The sequence below is a fragment of the Harpegnathos saltator genome, unplaced genomic scaffold (genome assembly GCF_003227715.2).
Source record: "Harpegnathos saltator strain DR-91 unplaced genomic scaffold, Hsal_v8.6 scaffold475, whole genome shotgun sequence".
Lineage (NCBI taxonomy): Eukaryota > Metazoa > Arthropoda > Insecta > Hymenoptera > Formicidae > Harpegnathos > Harpegnathos saltator.
In genome coordinates this window covers 19100-42286 of record NW_020230289.1, presented here as the reverse complement: position 1 = coordinate 42286, position 23187 = coordinate 19100, and the positions used below count along the sequence as shown (strand labels likewise).

The following is a 23187-nucleotide window of genomic DNA, read 5'->3' as shown; positions in this document are numbered from 1 at the left end:
AACGTAAAGTAAAAACAGACTGCATCTTTTTCTATGTAAAATATACCCCCATTCCTCGAACACGTAGTCTAGGTATACTATAGCTGCGTTCCGATATTCACTGCCAGTACTGAAAATATATAGTTTATGTCACATATATTATAGATTTTCAGTGCTATCAGTGAATATCGGAACACAACCTAAAGCCAGCGGCACACGGTGCTTATTTACGTGCTGGATTGCTTGCTGGATGAAAATATTGCATTGTGATTAGTACATTTCCGAAGATGGATGGAAATGCACCAATCAGAACGTAGTATTTTCATCCAGCAAGCAATCCAGCACGAAAACAAGCACCGTGTGCCGCTGGCTTAAGTCTATGGTCTATGTTGCATCATGTCACTGAGGTTGCATTTTGGGCTGCGTTCGCTTTTGGCACTTACGTACTTCAATGTCATTTTATTTTTATTGCTTATTTCATGTGGAAAAAAGATAGAACGATGCTCGTAGCGTAAACGTTCAAAGCGAACGCAGTCTTAGAGTTTCTGAATTATTAGATTGAGCGTGGATGCAGGATCGTACATAGATCATAGATCGACATCTAACACACATATATATATATATATTAAAATTTTTTGCAACTATTAGAATCTTATAATCATTATTAGAATCTTTCAATTATACACTTATTGTGATTTATTATTTATTGATTATTCAGAGGGAACGATCCTGTTAAAGCAGGATATTTGTCGTAGTGGTAGCTTTATGTTAATGTCTAGAAAAAAATTTTTATGATGAGAAAATATTAATAACTCTTTAAATTAAATAATTCTATTGGCGTCAATTTAAAAAATATTTGGAAGATAAATTATCCTCAGATATGGAATAAACAATCGATGATGCGTTAACTCTTTATTGTACGAATTTTGTTCACAACTAAATTATCACATAAAGAAATAATTCAATTAACTGTTACAAATTGATCATCGGAGTATCAGCTAGGTTTCCGAGAATTGCAAACAGTTACATATGTATGTCGTAAAGCGATAACACAGACAAATAATACAAACATATGAAGGACGTTCTAAAAACGACTATAAAATATCCTATTCTTTTTAAACGTCTATTAGACGTCTTTAAAACGTATTTCAAATATCTATAATTTTTATCGCGTGCTAAATATTCCATGTGTGTTTAAGTGTCTCCATTTTAAGCGCAATAATATGAATGCTGACTGAATGTTCATTTCGAAGATTCGCCAACCTAAGTCCTATATATTTACAAAACTAAGAAGATTAATTCGATTATGAGATATAATTGTCAATTTAGTGATGTTTACGCAAACATCTCCTTCGGCCTGTCAACTTATCGTCAATTGATTTCAATAATAAAATCTTATAGTTATCGTCCGAGCATCAACAATTGCAACGTAATATTCTTTCGACGACGAAATCACGACATATGTGAATATTCAAGATCGTTATCAGACATTTAAGTTCTCGTTGGCGGCAGTGAATTGTTTGGCTCGATCAGAGGCACTTTAATTATCCCGACGTTACTTTTCGCTTCGATTCGCGCATGCCTCAGTTGCGAATCGGCGCCGTTGGTGGCAGCAGCTGACAAGTGTGGCGTGACGGTAGCATCGCGGGGGACAAGCGCGCCCAATGGAACAGCCCGCGGTGGTTTCGAAACTTGCTCAATTTTCGCAGGTCGTCCATTTGACCGTTGACCCTGCTTGGTCGTTAACATTTGGGCGTCGTTTCTTGGTGAGTTTATCGGATAATCATGCCTCGTTTGATTGTTTATCGGCGTCATTCGTGCTCGTAGACGTCGTTGACGTGTTCTTACGATTCTAGCAGTAGTATTATCGCTTGGCTGAGTCGTGCCGGTGGTGCTTGCCGGTTTCTCGATCGTGCCCGGTGTCGTCCCGTTTGTGCGACGATTTTCGCTGTTGGCGGACGCGAGAGAATCGGTACAATTCGGAGGCGGTTCTCGATGCAAGTACGTGATCGGCCAGTGTCTACCGGGATCGTGGGGATCGAGCCGATCGTGGGGACGATCACCGTCGCTGCTTGGGATATGTACGGAGGGTCGGGGGCTTGGAAGGTACGGGAAGTACTTCTCGCTGCACGGCCGCCATTGATCCTCAGAAACACCAACGTAGCACCTAAATAACGAATTTTGCATGAAAAATTGTCTCCTTCGTTTTTAGGAGAAAAAAATATGGAAAATCGCGAGGAAATCGCGGGGGGCCGATAGAAAAAAAGCGGGCGGCTACTTGTAGATCAGGAATGCGATAAGCTTTGGCAGCGGTGAGTACTCGTAATAATTGAATTACTAAGCGAGGGTACGAAAATTTCTCGTTGCGCGACCGCCATTACTGTTCAATTCGCTAACGGAACACATAAAGAACGAACTTCCCATGAAAAATCGTTTCCTTTGTTATTGATTGGAGAGAGCACGAAAGTTCGCGGAAAAATCGCGATAGATCAGAGATAAAAGCGACAAACGACAATCGATGCATCTATCGTCGTACCCCGACATAGGAATGCGATAAGTAGTAAGTTCGTAGCAGTGTTCTTGAATCTGCAGGGGGTACGAAGAATTTCTCGACACGCACGGCCACCACGCACTCTCCACAAGAACGACATAACATCTGAGCGATGAGTTGTCTTTTGTTTCTAGAAGGCGTGAGTGCGAGCAAAGGGGGGAAATCGTGGAAAGCCAAGGATGGAGCAGGCAGTGTAACTGATGGATCAGGAGTGTCGTAAGTCTTCGTATTTAGTTGTTATAGAGTTTATCGGGTACGAGAAGCTTTTTGATATATGATCATCATTGTCATTTTGAAACGTTGACGTATATATGAATATTGAAATAACGAATTTTACAATAAAAAAGATGTTTTCTTCGTTTCTAAAAGAAAAAAGTCCGAGAGCCTGCAGGACGCATTGTGACGATAAAGACAATAGAGCAGGTGGCAATTAATTAATTAGGATTAATTAGGAACGCGAGAAATGTTGACAGTGGTAAGTGTTTCTATTGAGTTGTTACTGAGTTTATGAAAAACATATATAAAAAGTACTTATTGGTGTACAGTTGCTATTATCGTTTCAAAACGCCAATATAATATTTAAATAATGAACACTTAAATAATTTAAATAATGAATTTTGCTTGAAAAGTTACCTTTTGTCATCATTCTAGGAGAAAAGATTGCAATAGAAAAGGCAGATTGCAGCTGTTAGAAATTTGTAAAAAAGCTGCATAAAATCAAGGATAAAGGAATGGTCTGCAATTAGTGCATAGGTCAGTAGTGCGATAAGTGTTAACAATAATAAATAGTGTTATTTAGTCTTTGAAGGTTTAAGCACTGAAAGTATTTCTCATTATATAGATATTGTTTCTTCTAAAATGTTGAAACAATATCTAATAAAGATTATTTAAAAAATTGTTTCTTATTTTCAGAAAAAGAGTGTGATGCTTTGTAAAAAGAGGCACAGCAGACGACATCTGATGCTTTAAAAATGGAGTAAGAATTCGGTGAGCTGTTATTAAATTTTTATAAAGGGCGATCAGTGATGCAACTTATTTTTGCGTGCTCAGTGCAAGGAAAGTTCGTTTTTCTTACTGACATTTTATACAAAAATGTTTCCTCCCATCTAGAATATACTTGCGACGATTTAAGAGATAAAAATGTAAAGTTCATTTGCCATAGTCATTTTGCCATAGTATTCTTAAATGTGACATGATAAAATTGTGCCATAATATTTATAACAATATACCATGGGTAATGATATCCTTGCGAAAAGCCGCAATGATGAGTCGGTGCGCAGCAATAATCCCAACTACCGAATTCGCTTCCTTCGGTCTCGCAGGCCCAAAATCCAGCAATTTTATTCCTCTCACACTTTGTGCCTCTTTTGCACGGATAACCGTTTACCGTGTAATAACGGAAGGTTGAATATTCATCAGCTAAAATGAAACAGAAAAGTGAATAAATTACATCTTTTAATTTATCTTTTTTCACTATCTTCATCTTTCACTATCGATAATACCGATAAATCGTTTCGAAATTTCGTAGAATAAATAATATTGATAATTGTAAGGTCGACTTACGATAGAAAAATCCGTGTCCGTAAGTGATTCCACCGGGAGCACCATATCCAAATTTATCACCGTAATTATCGTATCCGGGATGATACGGTTTAATTGGATCGGGTTTATCGGGATCGTATGGTCTCATATCGTGATGACCGCTCGGTTTCGGTATTGTAAAGAAAGGTCTTGGATCGGGATAAGTATCGGGTCTCGTGCTCGGGTAATTGGTATCGCCTATTGGGCGATAATTAGGCTGTGATGGACCTGGAAGAAGCGGTCTCAATGAACCTGGACCACCAAACACATGATCGTCATCAATGGAGTAACTGGTGACCATGCAGTGAGGGTCGAGATCTTTCCACGCATACATGACGTGATTGTCGTCGTAGATATAATCCAGACCAAGTCGTAAGTCTCGTATTGGTACATCACTGAGTAAACAATTTTCTTCTGTGCCGTGAGCGGTAAGCCTGCAGACCGAAGGAAAACGAATTAATATTATATTGTTCACACATATTTGAAAAAATGAAAGTTATATACTGATATATAAATTCTATATTTTCAAATCGTAAAGTGACATGCTATTATATTTATGAGTCTTATTTTGTAATAAATCGAATTGACGCGATTCTCAATTATATCTAACGTTAATTGTGCATACATTTTTATTACATTAATCTAAAATTTGATAAAAATATCAAAATCTCTCTCGCGAGAGTATACTCACTTATAACTGTAGGACATGCAAGGGATAGAATCACTTTCTCTCATTCTTGAACATTTTTGTCGACAATCTTGCTCGGAATTTACATATGTTGCCAAGAGCACAGCATAAGGTGTCAATTTGCAGGGTTTATTATACCCAGAATAGCATACTGCAAAAAATTTTATTAATGAAAATTAGTCCAGCTTTGGAGTCACGTTTAATTTTAAACGGTGAAATCGGTGTTGGAGTGACCCTGAATTTTAATTTTCTAATCTTAAAAGAAGATTTCTTAATGACATTAAATACTACTGAAGAACATGTGCAACGTGTAGCACAACATATTACCTTCGTCTTCGTGTGACGACTGCTTGCCACTGAATCGCCCTGTATTGAAAAATGGGATAGAATAAGGATGACATCCCCTACCGAAACTGCCCCTTTCATATAATTCTGCGCCATCCATATCCGGCATATTGGCAGGATTAATATCTTGCGACTGCCAGTCGCTCAAGTAGCAATTCGTCAGGATGTCTTGTCGTCCTTGATCTAATCCATATCTGAAACATATTATGATGTACAGAATAGGAAGTACACTATTTTACTGATAATATTCAATTATTTATTTGATTATATTTGATTATGTTTTGAATATATTGAACATATGTAATATAATATATTCAGTATATAATTAAATCTACATTATATATATATTTAATATTTATTATATTTAATTACATATTAAAAATCATTATATGTGTGTTGAATTTATATTATATATAATTTGAATTATTGAATCATTGAATTTATATTATATATCTTATAACATTCAATTTATTTTGTTACATTTGACCACATACATGGAAGATATTGAATGTACATGAAAATATAATCAATATATTCAATATATAATTAAATTTATTTTGATATGTTTATATATATATTTTTATTTAATATTTATTTATTACACTTCTATGATTATATATTTTGAATATTATTTTATGTTGAATAACATGTTATGTTATATATCATTTGAATTGAATCATTGAATTTAAATCATATACCATTATATATTAAACTCTATATGTTTACTGTTATATATTTTATATCATACATATATTTTTCATATTGTATTCTGTACTATATACAGAATGTTATACTATTTTATTGAGAATATTTTTTCACAACTGTTATATATATCAGAATATTGCATTATTTTTTACTATATTGCACTATTACTTTTTTGCTATATCTTGTATTATCGAATGTGATACTTACTTAAACGCGAAGCTCCTACACGTGAAATCTTGCGATACTGTGCATTCTATCTGACATTCTCCTAGACTGTCAACTATTATCGATTTTTTAACGACATCGTCCGGCATTCCGAATCCGCTTCTGACCCTCCAAAAACATTCTAGAAAAGTTTCATAAAACTCTTCGTGACTTTTGCGAATAATATCGGGTAAAAGGACTCTTTTTTCCTTTTTTTCTTCTTCTTTTTCATAGTTGTTCCTCGTGATTTTAGTTGTTACCAGAAACACAAAGCGGAACGTATAACGTACGACAACGCGTAATCAGGGCAGTAGCTCGGTTCAATGCTCGGGACAGCAAAGTATGCATTAGATTATTTACTGCAAATTATTTTGTCTTTTATCTTGCAAACAGAATTTAGGGTGCGGATAAAAAATATTTTTAAAGTCTTTTCATTTCTTTTTCTTTTTTTCTTTTTTTTTCTTTTTGATTAAATTACATTCGAATTCAGATAGATGGAAAACTAAATCGTTTCGTTTAAATCGTTATACCATCCGGAGGATGTTGACTCGGTCCTCTCTTCGTGCCGCAAGTTCTCGAATTGGCCACCATAGCGTAAATATCATAGTCGCGATCCGGCTCGAGGTCGGTGTAGAAATTTAAATCCTTGTATGAAACGTCACTGAGAAGGCAATTATCTGTAGGATCCGTAGGTGCTACATTGTACCTGCCCAAGCAATGTCATTATTACATTATTCCATAGTACTTGATCATAATATTTGACATATCAGTATAGTTATTACATTATTCCATAGTCATTATTACATAGTACAAATTGCGTTGTGCAATTAAATTATTTTTTCACATATACATACGTACACACATTAAGGATGATTAGGATATACCTGTAACTGAAGCTCATGCAGATATAGCTTCTCTCGTTAACGCACAGACTCTCGCATTGATCCAAATTCGGCGTCAAAAATGTCTTACGAACGACTCTTCTACCGAGTCTGAATCCTGCGCCTGCTCTGACCGAGCACTCGTCCGTCTTCCCGGTGCCGCCGTAGATCGGATCCTGATCGGCCGGGATGTAACTGTCGCCGTATCCGAATGCGCCGCCGTAATTGTAAAACTCGCCGTAGAAGTGCTCGTTCTCGTAGGGTCGCGGTGGTTTGGGCCGCGGTTTCGGGTAGTACTTCGGTATGTCGAACTTGTTGCTCACGTAATTCGTGTCATAGCCATAGGAGCCGCCATAAACGGTACCGTAAGAACCCCAATCGCGGCTCGGATCCTCCCGATGTTCCGGCAAGTAGGGACCGATCTCGTTTGTACCTGCATTGCGATGCGACGAGCGCATACGTAAGCGATAACGCAATTTACACTTACCGTCTTTCATATATAACTTATAATACACAAATAATTTACGAATAGTATTTTTTTGCTGTGTACATTTTTATGTATTTTTTGGACATATGCGAGAATTTTTAACAAGTGTTACCTATGTCATGGGTAGGTCCCTGATCGATTCTTCTATCCGGATACTTCGGGTACCGTGACCATGGCAAGTTTCTGTTGTAGAAGTCGTCGTCGCTGGGTCGTCTAGGTGGAAATCGGCCGCTGTAGTCAAATCGATCTTCGGGTCTCGCCGCCGGATAGCCGCCTCGTATCGAGCCTTGATTGTCGGGATAAGCTCTTTGACCAAACGTATCCTCGTAGAGTACGCGATGAGGTTCTCCGTAGATCACCGGTGGTCGCCGGTCGTGCTCCACGTGCCGATGATGAGGATAATCCAAGGGTCGCGGGATTTCGTTCGCGGGACGTCGATCAAAATCCAAGGGCCGTGGTATTTCCTTGAGTGGACGTCGGTCGTAGTCCAAAGGTCGCGGTATCTCGTTCAGAGGACGTCGATCGGGCGTGTAAGGTCTTGAAATTTTCGCACGGGTTAAAATCCACGTCGGCGAACGACGTGGATAGCGAAGTACAAGCTTAGCTTTACGTTTCAATAACCGCGTGAACGTAAATGGCTTTTTAAAACTATAACAATTGTTAACAATTAGTAGTAATAATTGTCGTCATCAACATAAAGCTTAAAAAGAGATTCGATTGCTAAAATTTAAATTGCCACACCTCACGTCGGGTCTTCCGCTAGCAGGTACACCGTAGGTCTGGCTAGGTCTAGATGGTTGATTCCACCAGGATGGCCGCGTTCCAGCCGCGTCGATCGCACAATTCGGATCCTTCTCGTAATAATCGCATTGAGAATCCGACACGAAATCTCGATGGAGATCCATACGAGAGTACGGTACTGACGTCATCTCGCACATCCCTCTCGCTCCATTGCCGATACGTCTTCTCATGCAAAATCACACATAATTTCATTGATTAACATGTAAATGCATCGTGCAGAAAAATTCGCGAATTAATTCGTGAATTAATCTCAAGCTCCGAGCTTAACCATCGAGATCGAGTGGTCGGTTACGACTCGTTTTCGGGATACGTTAATCGGAAAATAGCAGCAGTTTTCCCGATATGTGTGCGTGATCGTCCCTCGACGGAGAAGCGTGTCACAGATTGCGGCGTGTTCAAATTGTCCGTGATGCAATCCTCACGGCGGTGGGTCATGCATACGTATGTATTGTATTTCGCGCGTGCATTTGATGATACGTACCCTAGATACGTACGCGTGGCTATGGAAATGCGTAAAATCGTCGAACGACTCCAAGCGTGAATAATCGCCGTTAGCTGCGGTTGCGGATTACGTTTTCAGTCAACTCGCCGAAGGCGAGTTCACTGATCGATGTGTTTTTCTTTGGCGAAAACTCACGGACAACCGGACCGAGCGAATTTGTCAAGATTATCCTTTTAAGGACTTAACTTGAGCTTAAACTAAGCTGTACTATGTCGTTTTGGAATTTCTTTCGCGACGCGACAGATTTTATTTCTCTTTCTTCCCGAGAAAGAATTTTCCAAAATCCTCTCCTTCAACGCGAATAAAAAAATCGCGATTCTCGCGTTTTCTAAATTGTGCCCGCAAAAGTTTCGCGAAAATAACATCTACCTGTAATTGAAACCCTCGCAAATGAAGAGCTTCTCATAGTCGCAAGCGCGATGGCAATCCTCGATCTTCTCGCATTCGACGGCGCGTCTGACGTGCAGATCCAGGCTCTTCTTGCCGGACAGCAGCCTCCTGTAGCACGCTGCACAAAATAAATTTTCAATTTACACTTTCCCCGCGATGTTACTTTTCTATTCCCCCGCGAGACTTACGCGAGCACTCGTCTTCCACTATGATAATCGAGTCCGAGGCGGCTCGCTGGACAAACACCGCCAACACGAAGATCCACAGCCGTCGTCGTCGCGCCGACATAATTCCCGCATTCGTTCGACAATTAATTGGTTTACCGGAATGCGCGTTGTAACATCGGTCCCCGCGAGCTCTCGCGCGATAGGAACGACCACCGCTGCGCGAACGCGCGTTCGGAGGCTCGGCGGCGGTTCTTCAGCGTTTCGAGTTTTCCTTCGAGCCGCGATTTGTTCTCGCGATAATGCGCTGTGAGCTGCGGCGAGGCATGGCCATTTTCACGGCTCCCAGGAAGGAACGAATGTTCGCGTTAACGAGTCACACCGCCGCCGTCGCCGTCGCCGTTGTCGTCGCGTCTCGCGCTCCGGCACGTTCACGAGAAAAATGGCGCAAACTGAAAATCGCGCAAAAAGTAACGGAGAAATTACGGGCTCGCATCGTTTTATAGAAAAGTGAACGTTTCCGCGGGAATAGTGGGAGGAACTGTGCTCACACGTCGGGGGAGGGGTCTCAACGTTACATGATCATTAATGATTCCACTTACTATAATTTTTCCTTGCTCATGGACACGCGAGCGCTACGTTCCTCTGACAAATGTGGTCGTTTGTCGCTTTGTGCAAATCACCGATCACGATCTGTGCGGATATCTTTTCGGCAATTGCGGGGTTCGCAAAAATGTTTTGCTCGGATTGTTATTTCTGGCATCTAATTAGTATTTTTTAAAACTTTTTTAGTCGCATTAACTCTACGATTATATAACGTTTTTTTTTTTTGTTTAATTTTTTTCACAGTGTTTGTCGAGTCTCCTTGGAAAGTACATCCTTTGTCCTTTCGACTAAAATACGCACGAGAGATTATAGGATTTATTCGCCGTAAAGCTTGTTCTCTGAATGACCAACCGCCGGAACCATTTGCATTTTTCCGTCGTTAAAAGAATTTTTGTGCCAAGGAGCGATAGGGAAGTGACATCACGCTTTAGAAGGGAGGTGCCGTCGCACGTCCTTCAAGATTCGTCAGGGTCACAATTAGCTCAATTATTTCAGCCAGCCGAGCTCTCGTTGTCGCACTATAACTTCAGCAAAGTCACACTTCCGCGATTTCAGCGAGAGACTAGCGCTCGATTCTATTACGTGATCCTCACGCGACTCTTACATCTTAGTTCCGAGGTCGTTCGCGGAGATAATCCCGAGGATCGAGTCCGGAAGCTAGGATTCGGTAAATCGTGTCGCAAGCCGTATTTGCGTCCAATCGACTGCAAGAATTCGTGATCAAAGGAACGGACAGGTCGCGCGCAATTAATTCGAAGCGCAGGCAGAAGAATAAGGGACTTGTGCCAACTGTCGAAAGTAAAAGCGTCTCATGTCTGTGGATCACGCGAGCCGGAAGCCGTGCGTCCTGTAACGTCTCGACATCTATTTTTCTCCCTTATGCAACGGCCATTCCCGTCCTGCGTTGGCAATCTCTAAAGTCATCGAGTTTCCTTTAACCGGTCGTTGCTCGGACGACAAATTGCACAGAAAAGAAACTCGCCGATCTTCGCTGGATTTTAACGTGGGCTTTTTTCCTTATTTAATCATTTAAATAATACGTATCATATTTTATGATTGTTACTTTATCCTCTAGAACTTCGAGAACAACGGGTTGTTCGATTACGCCCAAGTTACAGAAAGAACTATGCGATAGATACCCGTGTTACGTCGGAAGTGGACGGATGCAGCGAGCTAATTTGCATACGGTTTAAAATCCGTGTCAATGCCGTTGCCGTTTGTCAATAGTCGGTTCGCAGATGAACGTGGCTCGATAAACGTCGATCCGCGGTTCACCGCGACGACCAAGTTGAATTAGGGATCGCGAATGCGTTGTTGTTATACGGTAGCTTTTTTCGAACGTCAACGTGTAGATATGAGTAATTTACGGTGCGATGTAATTAATTCGTACTCGTAAAGCACGCGTACTCAGCAGTGTGAGGATGTTGAGAGAAATCAGACGCTGTAATTTGAAGTGTCATGCGATTACATTCGTGTTTTGAGGCGCGAAGAATCCCAAGAGACGAGAGAATTGTAACGGAACAATGTTACGTTTTACGTAAGATGGTCAAATTGTCGGGAATGCGCGCGAGCGTGTATTCAATGCAGCCGTAGAATCATCGCCGTGTAGAAAAATTGAGGTTGCGCCGGCTCACGTGCGCGGCGTCAGATGCGCGAAGTGGCAGCGGAGCGACAATTGGCCGAAGATTGGTGCCTCCGGTGCCTTTCGTGTAACGCCTCGTTAAAGACGGAGACTCGCGTTTCCGCTTCCCGAGGTGTCGGAGTTGCAGCGGGAGTCCACGCGTTATACGCGCGCAATCCAATTCGAGAGTCGCACTTTTGTTATCGGGCTGACGCAGACTGCCGATAGAGAGACGGAGATGGCGAGAAGTTATTTCGGTTAGAAAATGAGAGATCGCGTTAGCACTTACATCTCGACTTCTCGGTGATCTTCGTGCCGAAGTTGCGAAATGCGTCGAGCGACGATCCTGGAGTCCAAAAAGCGGCAGTAGGCTTGAATCCTCCGTAGGAGATCTTCACGTTCTCGAAGCCGTTAGAGCTGCCGATGGTCAGACGGGGTGGCACCTTCCCGGCATTGCGGTTACCTGCGGCCAATTCGTTCTGCTTCGGCCTCGTGACGATCCCGTGACTTTTGTACGTGTTGTCGAGGAATCCTTGATTCCGATGTTGATTGAGCTGGTGACTCGCGACTGTATTTCGATGCTTGATCGGATCACTCCAGAATCCAAAGTCCGTCGGCGGCTTGTCCTTCGCGGATGTGTTATGGATCAAGATAGGTCTCGAGAAAACCTCGAAGGGCCCGTTGTGAAGGGCCGTCAGGGCTTTGTATGAATGAAGATCATTGTCGAAATTCAGGCGACTCACGTCCGCGAAAGGATTTCGCAAGAACGACCCACCGAGGTCTGAGCGACCGTCATTCGGATCGTAAGAGATCCTTTGACCGAAGGCGGGTTTCCGGTTTGAATATAGAGATAGGTCGTTGTAGTTGTCGATCTTTTCGGTCTTGCTTCCGAAAGGATTATTCCCACCAAGTGGTGTTGGGTTTTTGTTCCGAAGGATGTCGGCGATTCGGCGCTCATCGTCGAAAGACGGGGTGTATCCTTGCTGATACGAAGGATTACCGGCGACGCTAGGCATCATGCTTCCCATAACCCTTCGGACGTGAAATTGCGTGTTATTCGAGATCATAGACAAGCTTTTTGAAAATCGAACCGACAATTCAACCGACTTTGCAAATTTCTTAATGTTGGGAACTTTAGCACATCAATTATATGTGCTCTAAGATTCAGAAATTTACGAAAGCGTAGTTGAGCGGTTTGACTTCTGTGAAGCTCACATGTTGCAGCAATTGTTGCATTTATTAGATTATTTTTTATAAAACGTAAAGTGGTCAAGAAAATTTAAAGATAAGTCGCGATACTTACGCTCGTTCGAATTATTTATTTAACAAAAACATTTTTATACTCTAACAACGTGCTATACGGGACGATGCATTGATGAAGATGCGTACGTTGCACAAACTTCCATCAGAAATATCCATCTCGCGATCGAGATAGGCAAACAATGGAGATAGTAATTGCGGAATCTCTATCTGAAATTAATAATCGGATAATCGTACCTGGGAGATGACAGGATACTTGACATTGTCGGACCTAAGAAGCCGCTGCCGAATCGCGTGGCCGGTCTCGTCTCGTTTCTTCTTTCCTGTCCGAAGGCACCGTTTCCCATTTTGTAGAGTCGATCTGTTTCACAGTTCGGCGAGCGTTGACTTCTCAAGTAGACATCGTAATCGGCGTGGAACTCCAGTTCCTCGAATTTTGGCATTTTCATGCTCAACGCGCAAGTCCCGTTACCTTTGATGCCGATCCTACATATGCCAATATATAATGAGGATATTTGGCGGTAAATTAGCTGCCGATGAAATGAAGATATCATACACTTCGGAAAATATGTATGTGACTGTATAGTCGCTATAATTTATCATATTTTTTTTTTTGTTATTTCTTCCTATCTTTATATCTTTTGTCCCTTTTATTTTAATCTAATTTTTTATTGGTATTTTTCTAATTTCGCGCGCATACAGTGAGAATTCTGTTTGCTTCTCTTTGCAATGTCGCGTACCCGAAAGCGAACGCGTTGCAGGAATTCCTCCTCTTGGAACATTCGTCCTCGCATTCCGAAATGCTAGCTACCGCGACGCTGGAGAAGACGTCCGTGTCGGGCAATTTCGACCCGATGGCCACTCTCGTGTAGCAATCTGCGTGCAATCATTACGCGTTGTTATCGTTCGATTATCAGTTAAGCGTTCGGCATTTTCGGCGATCGTTACTTACCATTCGCGACGATCACCAGCTGATTGTCAAACGTCAGGCCGATCGAGTGCGATACTCGACAGGATCTCAGAAAATAAATAACGAATACGAGAAACACTCGTTGGCGCTCCATCGCCGTTGATAGATTCTTCGTGTTATGAAAACACTTCGCACGTCACTTCACATGACGTACGGTGTTTTCTATTTTCTCATAGCTTCGACAAAAGTCACACTCTCACCGCACTCTTCGCGCCAATCGTCAGACAATCTGACAATTTACTCGCGATAATAAGCGCGATACGACGTGTATTTATGTCCCAATTACTTTTGACTCACCCGCCACCGACCCCGACGTTGACGCATGCGAACGCTTTAGTTATTACTTTCTACGCTGTTATCTGGCATCCCATTCTATACATCATCTATGAATCACGATTCATTCACACGAGACGTCCCTGAAAAAGTACCCGTTCAGTGGAAAAGATACGTTCGCGCGCACGTTTAGCGACCGCCCCGTGATTGCGCGGGTAATTGTCAATGATTTCCCGCCGGCGTTAAGAACCGTGAAAGACAAGAAAAAGCTTGTCGAATCACCGTCGTCAAAACAACCCCTCGTTCTCGGCTGGACAATTATCAGGGTAGCTTGGTCATCACTGTAGAAGAGAACAAGATCTGCAGTTTTCACTGTCGTAAATCACGGACCCGATCACCGACTCGATCGATACGCCGCGGCGGAGTGAACATCTCGCGTCGATCGGCGGCGATTTGTCTTCGAGCGGCTCCTTCCGGCGATATCCAGCGGGCGTTCGCTCCTTTAATTAACGGGCCGCGCCTAATTGGCGTCGTTCCTGCCGCGGTTCATTATACTCTCGTATTCGCGGCGAGATACGGGGAAGAAGAAGAAGAAGAAGAAGAAGAGGCAAGCGTCGTGCCTCTTACGATTGGTTCACTACTGAGAGTATCGTGTAACTGTATCATTGTCTTATACAGCAGAGAGGCCGGCGTTATGCCGGTCTCTTCTCTGCTTCCTCCCGCGGACGGCCGCCGCTGCTTTTCTTCCTCTTCTGCCTCGTCCGTTTCTTCTCTTACTCGGTCGGCGGTGACGCTTGCACGCTCAAAGGAGCTCGTGCTCGCCTCGCAGGATAAGCGCTCGCGCTCGCGCACGCGAATCTCTCTCTCTCTCTCTCTCTCTCTTCTCTCCTCTCCTCTCCTCTTCCCTCCTCTCTCCTATCTCTGCGTTCTCTTGCGGTTTCGCGCCTGTATTTAATTAACGCACCGGCGCACGCTCGCGAGTTGCGAAATCAAGCTGCGTGTGCACTCTGGCGTTCGCCCGCGTAAATAGCTTGCGATCTCGTAAGAATTCAGTCGGATTCTCGTTACGGTGCTTCACTTCTCCGATTGGGATTCATGCGCGTATTTATCGATCATAAGATTCATAGTCGCGTCGCGTCGAACGCTTTCTCGGTGATTGTTTTACACGAATACTTGTCGCTTCGGTAGGTGACCAAGCAAAGGTTGAAAATCAAAAAAGTGTCAAACGTTCAAAACGTCAAGGATAAGAATGGTACACGGAATTTTTTATTTTACTTCAGAGATTTTATATATTTTAAAATCACTTTCTCACGTCATTTCTATTCTCTCACGACTCCATCGCGACGATGAATTTTGTCTTCTTCGGGAGAGTGAGCGCATTCCTTGTCGTATTTGCCGGAAAAGTCCAATTATATCACAAGCGCAATTCTTATACACGCTACGTTATCGTCAAGTCGAGAAGAAAGTGAAAATGCTGCACCTGTCTGTCGCAACGGTTCGGCCAGACGAGAGGTTGCTTCCTCGAAGTCCTCTCGAATGGTCTAACGCGTGTTGGGAAGACAATTTTCTTACGTGGCGGGCGTGTCGCGGGCGAAAAGGGCGTGCAAAGTGGTCGTTTCGTTTGCGTAAAAGCGATTGAGTGGTTAAACCCGCCGCCGTCGTCGGCGACGTCAGCTTTGCAGTTGGCCAATCTCGGATACCGCTTTATGACCTATTGTCCTTAAACGCGCCTCCATCGCGCTCTCTCGCGGCATGCTAATCGATCTTGCGGCAATTAGAAAACGCCGGTACTGCGCTTTGCTTTCGGCTAATCGCCGAGCTGCACTTTTACTCACGCGGGAGCTGCGCGTAATTACATCTTCGTGCGATCACGAGTGTCCCAAGGTCACACTTTGGCTGCGTATTTCAGAATCCTAGTGAGAAATGACTCGTCGATTTGAACTTTTCGACATCGATTCGCCGTCCTTTCGATATCGATCGACGAGTTATTTCTCGCTGGGATACGACTGATTAATTGCAAGCCGCTCGCTCGGCATGATAATATAATCGTATTTTAATAGTATTCGCGAATCTCCTCCGGTTCTGACGTCAGATTCGGATTTAGCTTATAACGCTGCTAACGGACAATGCGTCAGTGTAACCGTGATCGAACGGATTTACTGTTCGGTGGCCGCTACATACAAGTTATTCGCAGCAGCGTGAAACACGGTAGGTGTCTGAATTCTCGTGGGCGAAATCATTTCTCAGCCTGCTCTTCTTCACTCTCGAGCTGGCTTCTCTCGTCAAATTTTTCACATTTCTTAGATCTCAGGCTGCCTCCTCCGCTCTCCCCTTATCAGATCACTTATTCCGCGAATTCCCCCTTCCTTGAGCCGCGTGATTCGAATTATAGCGGTGAAAAGCCCGGTTTCGGGTTCTTTGACTCCCGCGCGCTCACAAGCGACCCTGAGTCGAGCGTTAGGCTCTCCGGTACACGTCGGCTCCGAAGACGCCACGGAGCCCTAATAGGCCTAGATACATAGTAAGCGCGTGCTTACATAATGAAAATGAGATGAGTTACACGTAGACAAAGCTGGGACGTCACGCTCCGCGAGGTCCCGGCCTGGAGTGAGAATGACTCATTGTGTGATTATCGTTCTCTGTCGTGGCGCGGCGAGCAGATAGATTTCCCGAGGAGGCGCAGCCTTTTTGGACCTCGAACAACACAAATAGTCGATTGCCTAATTCTATTTTTAACAACTAAGTACGATGTAGGGATATTTGAATCGATTTCCGGATGAATAATGAACAACGGATGAGGATAGGAAAGAGTAGACGATAATTTTTCGATACGAAATCAGAAGCGCCGTTACAGTTCCTTTTGTTACAAATATATTTATTTTTTCGTTGATTACGTATATATAAAATTCTGTCTAGTATATTCGTGATCGACGAAGCGCGTGAAGCGTGCGTATCACAATAACAACGCGTTAAGAGAATAAAAACGACAAGGAGGCGAATATATATTCCTAAAAGTAAAAAAAGGAAAAAGGAAACACCTCGCGTAGAAAAAGAAAGTGTTTGAACTTAATTGCGAGCAGTCTTTGTGAAAAAAGAAACAGAACATTAACGTCTATTCTGTGTTCTATTCATAAATAATTTGCGTATCGTTGTGAAGAATACTGTTTCGCAATAAATATACGTAGCAACATAATAATCACAATATCAATTATAACAATTAGCTGTAATTTATAAATACAATGTCTTTTTCTAGTTTCCTCGTCTTGCCGACGATTTGCGTGCACATTCGAATCACGTATTTCGGCGATCGAGTCTTATCAAATCTAATTAGCGCACTTGGAAATTTACCTCAACTAGTAAATTTGATACAACTTTCGAAAACTATACGTATGATATTGATAGTTGAGCTTATAATGTTGCACAAGGCCGTCATTTTTGTGTGACTTGAAGCTCGTCATGAATCTACAATTGCACTTTGACACTCAACAACACTCAACATAACGCATTAAGTGATCCCGTATGTTAAATCGCACGCGCACAGAAACGGAAACGTAACATTCAGTGAAAGTTAAGAATTACTCTGCGCCGCCAATAGATTCTCATACGCTACGCGTTACGAAAGACGAAAAAAGAAAAACCAGCTCTCTAACTGTTTCACCGTACAAACATTGTCGTGTCGTACGCTATAAAATTTTGATATCGTCGACTCAACGCCAGCGGTAAATCGACGCGAGAGTATCGTAGAGATTTATCTTATGAAGTGTCCAACCACAGTCCGGCTGGAACTGCAGTTGACCTTGGAAGACCTCGTGTTTTTCGTCATTCGTTCGCCTCGCATTTTGTACGCCCTACACACACTCTGCGTCGTAACGACGTTTGTTCACCGACGATACGCGTTCTAGAAAGAGGGAGAAGAAAATCTGCGAGATCGTGCTCGAACTTTTTCTTTGGCGGTCAGCGCACCACGTTCGCATACGCATCGGCGCGAACTTTTCAGGTGAGAGATGCGACATCTCACTCGCTCTCCCCTTACCCCTGTGAATCTCGCGAATCTTTTTCGTTAATCGGAAACTAACAGCAGGTAAACGGCCTCTCGTGTATGGCATGTGCGATACTCATGTTCGGCGGGCTCTCCTCGATTGAGGGCGTGGCCGGCATGCCGTTGCTGCGCATGCAAGAGCTGCTCGAGTCGCCGATCTTCAAAGAGGTCTCCATGTCTTGATTGCCCGACTGTAATCTCAGGAGACCGACACCGATCGCCAGAAACACCGTCTCGATACCCTCATTGTGCAGCACCGAGGTCTCGTGATAGGTCGCGCCGATCTTCGTCGCGTACTCGCGACCCTCCTCGTCGTTCACCTGTCGTTGTTGCACCAGGTCGGATTTATTGCCGATCACCACTAGCACCATCGTTTCCTCCACGTTCCTCTGTAACTCCGTCACCCAGCTTTTGATCGCCGAGAACGTGCTGTACTCTGTGAGGTCGAACACCAGCATCGCCGCGTTCGCGTTTCTGTAATACATCGGCGCCATGGAGCGGAATCTTTCCTGGCCGGCGGTGTCCCATACCTGCATGAAAGAGCGATACTTTTAATATCGCATTCTCTTATGCGGTCTAGTCTAGTACACAAATGAGCCATTAAACACGGGAACGTAATCTGAAGTAAATCGCTGTTAACGAATCGGATACAAAGTATCTTGTTGCGTCACCGAGAGAGCGTGAAATCGCGATAACGATGCGTGCAACGAAGACAGCCGAAGCGAGAAGAGTAGCAAATTTCGCGGAGTCGCGAGTTTAATCGCGAGAAGATAACGGTTAATAACGGATCCCCGAATCGCAAGCGGATAATTAATCCGTAAAATACCAAGCGCCGAGCCGTTGCGTCAGACATCCGCAATCTTCATGTAAATATACGGAAACAATGTTTTTATCGTATGTTTTTATACTTGTAGCTTCACCCGGGCGCCCTCGAGATTCAGATTGCAGTTGAGGAAGCACGCTCCTATCGTGGGATTCTCATGACGATTGAACACTTTTCCCATATAACGTCCAATCAGGCTCGTCTTGCCTACACCTGAAAATAATATTGTGATTCATGATTTGATGACTCATGTACCGTGCGATCGATAGCGACATTATCTGCAGGGAGATTTCTTCGTTTGACAGCCGATTTATCTCGATAGCCATTTTATCAGTTATACGGTCGTATACACTTGACCTCGTAAGATGATAAGTATTCATTTCATCGTTTTTTTTCTTTTTCTCTTTTTTTTTTTTTTTTAGGTCGACATTTAGGCTAACCGTTTTAAAAAATACAATTTTTTGTCAATATCAATTATAATTAGATATAATACGACCATTACTCAGTAAATCAATGATAAAGTAATGTCAATGAAAATGTGTGTCATACTATTCGCGATTGGATTCCCCTGGAAGGCGTGCTCTGTTATCAGTGCGTTGAGTCAAGAGGGAAAGAGATTTATAAAAAATGTGTTGCGCGGATTTTGACCTCGAGCGCGATGCATGCTATTGTAATCGTAGATACACTTCTACCGACGAGTGCTCTTGTTTCATATAAACGAAATGTCGCTTTCCGTGGATCAATTAATTTCACGAATTCGCGACCGCGAAAAAATGGCAACATTCTATTCTTCGTTCGAGTCCAAGTGAACGTTGTCAACACAACGCAGTATAGCATAACTATTCTAGATGTTGCAACATCTGACTCTGAGTAGTCGTAAATCAGCATTGGAATGCAGTTTCACACATGAACCCTCTCGCGGGTAATGCCTAGCCGATCTCTAAGTAGTGGTAGTGGTGGTAATCGTAGTAGTGGTGGTGGCGGCGGAATAGTAATAGTCGTGTAGTAAACAAAGAGCGAATGAGCATTCCAACGATATATAGGTCTCGTTACTGTTGCGTTCTACTCTTCCATTGATTCGGTCGAGGTTCGATATGACCAAATTGAGGAGCCTGTCGCTTGTTGTCAAATTTTGACAGGTTACCCACTCTAACGTTCTTCAAATTCCCGGGCTTTATTAAAACGTCCCTACGGGAACGACGACTCCCTCCGCGAGAATTCTGAATTACAACTAACCTCTCTAACCGCATTGTGAAAGACACATCGGGAATGGAAGTGCGATGACTGGTCTCTGAATCACGTAATTAGATGCACGAGATATCTCCCGTTCGTGTTTTGCGTCTTCGAAACCTCGACGAAATCCTTTTATCGCGTTACATAACGATAATCGGCGCGAGAACTGTGACCCTGTCATCGTTGCGTTCCACGATCAGCACTTACCTTGCGACCCCAGCACCACCACTTTTCCCTCCACCGTTTTCATGTTCGGTCTCATGCGACGCACTGCATAACAAACATCGACGAGCCCGTCGAACCGGAAGTCGCAGGTCTCGCGCGAGTAATGGCTCTTGTATAGAGGACGCGACACACGTGTCGCACGGCACGAGATGGCCGAGCAGCCAATCAACCTTTCGTCTTTCCGGAAGTAACGGATATATAACGGATGGTTGATTGGTTAGCGCGTGACGCCTGCGGTAATCGAACAAAGCTCGTAGGACTCGTTCGGTCTTTTCCACGACGAGTGCTGATGCCGGCTCGCATCGTCACGCCGATCTGTGTGTGAACAACCTTGGCTTGTCATACTGTTACTTAGAAATCCCAAGCATTGTTCTCTCCTAATAACATGAATCAGGTTAGGCTAGGTCGATCCGACTGACGCAGTCGTCTATGTCACGGAAGAATATCATAAGAGGGTAACTCGGTGCGAATTTGTTTTACGTGCGTGATCTTGTACTCGCTGGTCAGCCAGGTGAGAGTTAGGCCTGGTCTACAATATGTGTTGTAAGCTGTAAGCCATAAGAACTGACCAATTACAGCTGATTATTTTTGTAATAATCGACTGTGATTCGCCAATTCTTATGACTTACAACTTACGACACGTATTGTAGACCAGGCCTTAGCCCTGGTCTCCTAGTCTCATGTCCGTTTCTACCAACCGTGGTTAATTTAACCGACTGATTATTCCATCGGAATGGACCAATCGCATTTAATAATTCTAGTTAATGACAAATGTGACTGGTCAATTCCGTTGGAATAACCAACCGGTTAAGTTAACCAAAGTTTGTAGAAATGGGCATAAGAGAGACCTATCTTCTAGTTTGATTTTCATATTATTGCACCATGGTAAGTCGCGAGTTAAACCTTATCCTCGTCCGATATTACGTTCCCTGAGCACGCTTTACCGAGCACAGTTGTATTCAGGTTTTCCGCCACGATGAAGTCAGTCGTCGAGTTACCTACAGAGCTACTACGTCGACTTCGTGTGTAGGTAAATTTCATGCTTCCTCGTCTAGATGGCCGCTTTCGCTGCTGTGTATATATATCTCACGAAATAATTATTTATTACAAGTGTATCTTTGGATGTGTGTGGATTTATCTTTCGGAATTTTGCGATACGATGCCACTCGAACAATTACTTCTCATGCAAACGGTAACTTTGGGCACAGTGGCATGGTCTTTAAAATGAACAACAATGCGCAGCTTAATCAATATTAAATACAGCGTGTCGCGTCGCGGAATATAATTAATGTTAAGTTTATCTCGGTAACGACGCGCTCACCGGCGTCAATCCTGCGTCCGTGAAACTTCATTATATTTTATTACGGGAAATCACCCTCGTTCGCGATCCCATCAGGGGTTCTTTTTTATGGCGCAACGTGTGTACAGGCGGGCGGCGGAGGACGTTAGTTTAATTCGTATTACTTTCCTCGTAAATCCGTCGGGACTCGAGGTGGGCGATTGTAGGGCGACGGTTATAACGCGGCGCATAACGCAAAATTCATACACGGTATATATGTACACGTTATATACGTAATAATACGGTAAGCGTTCGCTCCGAAGGAACAGCAGAGGGAGAACGGTAGGCAGAAACCACGAGAGAGCTCCGCACGGTTCTCACCGCTCGCTCTCGATTCCACCCTGAAGAGCGAGCGAGTTAGATACTAGCTCTACCCAGCTCTACCCAGCTAGCTAGCGTCCCTCCCTCGTTTGTTCGTTGGTTGGTTGGTTGGTTGGTTGGTTGGTTGGTTTGTTGCTTCGTTCGTTCGTCCGTCCGTTCGTTCGTTGTTCGTTCGTTCGTTCATTCATATATACGTTCGTCCGTCTTCTCTCTTTGAGCCGGGGCTGTTCCGATTCCAGACAGTTTTTGCTGAAACATCGTACCGTTGATCCGGCATTTTCCAGGCCGCTTGGTTTATCGCTCGGCTTGATCCCTCTGTTCGTACCGCGGTGTTACAAGCCCCTGCAATCGATGTTTTCGTCCCATCTTTCTTACTCCGGCTCTGAGCTCTTACGGCCTTCTCCTTCTCCACCTTTACCGTCTTCGTCTCTCTCCGCCGCGCCGCTCCTTCATGTCCGCCGTATCAGAATTTACCTATTTCTTTTTATCCACTTCTCCTTTTTCGACCTCGCCAGATAACCGCTGCCGTTTGTCTCTCGACTCTTTCCCTCTCGCTCTCTCCATAAAAATATACACACATATACACATACAGCGAGTTAAAACTCCGTGCGTTCCTTTGACCGCGTATTCGAGAACTCAATCTTGCACGGAAAAGAATCGACTCGCGATGTCGATGAAGTCACGGTTAGGGGCTTATTTGGAAGACGTCGCGCCCTCACCGCGTTTCTCCTCTATCGGTCGTCAGTTGCACCCACCCACCTGCCTGCGGTGCACCGTAATTTATTCGCGATTCGCGAGGTTCGATAAGTCACGGTTGACCATGAGAACGAAGAGACGTAATGTTGAATTGAAGTTATATATATATGAATATTTTTTGTGTGGGTCTGTCAATCGCTTATTTTATTTTCTTACCTCGATGATACACCTCGGTGACACATACGAATTTATTTCAGCGGCGTGTTACGGTGATTCCTTCGGGAATAGCTGTTCGAGCTACCATCGATCCGTGATTTCGTTTGCCCATTAATTCGCTTCCCTTTAATGCACCGTGGAGCGGTTCCTCCACGGTGTTTTGACACTCGCCGATGCGTGACGTCGGGCACCGCCGTAATACATATCGCCTGGTCCATTTTGCAACGCGATTTATTTGTGTCGTTGCCCCCATCTCTCTCGCTCCCGTTCTCTCTCGTCGAAAATCG

At 43.6% G+C, this 23187-nt stretch overlaps 2 protein-coding genes and 1 long non-coding RNA gene across 4 annotated transcripts; 1 reads left to right on the top strand and 2 right to left on the bottom strand.

Annotated features, from left to right (window-relative positions):
• Positions 1–886: 886 nt before the first annotated feature.
• On the bottom strand, positions 887–14586 carry LOC105188632 (uncharacterized). Its single transcript, XM_019843909.2, has 15 exons — positions 13718–14586; positions 13506–13641; positions 13003–13251; positions 11795–12537; positions 9094–9232; positions 8163–8384; positions 7534–7958; positions 6938–7367; positions 6584–6759; positions 6057–6195; positions 5127–5338; positions 4803–4950; positions 4094–4545; positions 3760–3949; positions 887–2146 (listed from the first exon to the last, which is right to left on the bottom strand). The coding sequence occupies exons 1-15, from the start codon at positions 13827–13829 to the stop codon at positions 1471–1473; spliced, it is 4449 nt and encodes a 1482-aa protein (XP_019699468.1). The 5' UTR covers positions 13830–14586; the 3' UTR covers positions 887–1470.
• Positions 1917–3667, top strand: LOC105188631 (uncharacterized). The gene is made up of 6 exons (XR_850205.3): positions 1917–2085; positions 2192–2291; positions 2665–2746; positions 2900–3005; positions 3182–3283; positions 3443–3667. It is a non-coding gene; the product is annotated as an uncharacterized LOC105188631 (long non-coding RNA).
• Positions 14587–18040: 3454 nt separating the features above from the next.
• Positions 18041–20633, bottom strand: LOC105188630 (ras-related protein RabJ). Of its 2 annotated transcripts, none has more exons than XM_011150188.3 (3): positions 20311–20633; positions 18956–19083; positions 18041–18577 (listed from the first exon to the last, which is right to left on the bottom strand). In XM_011150188.3, the coding sequence occupies exons 1-3, from the start codon at positions 20363–20365 to the stop codon at positions 18080–18082; spliced, it is 681 nt and encodes a 226-aa protein (XP_011148490.1). In that variant the 5' UTR covers positions 20366–20633; the 3' UTR covers positions 18041–18079. The 2 variants fall into 2 exon arrangements, with proteins under 2 accessions (XP_011148490.1, XP_011148492.1); XM_011150190.2 differs by lacking the exon at positions 20311–20633 and adding an exon at positions 20107–20304.
• Between the last annotated feature and the right edge of the window lie 2554 nt (positions 20634–23187).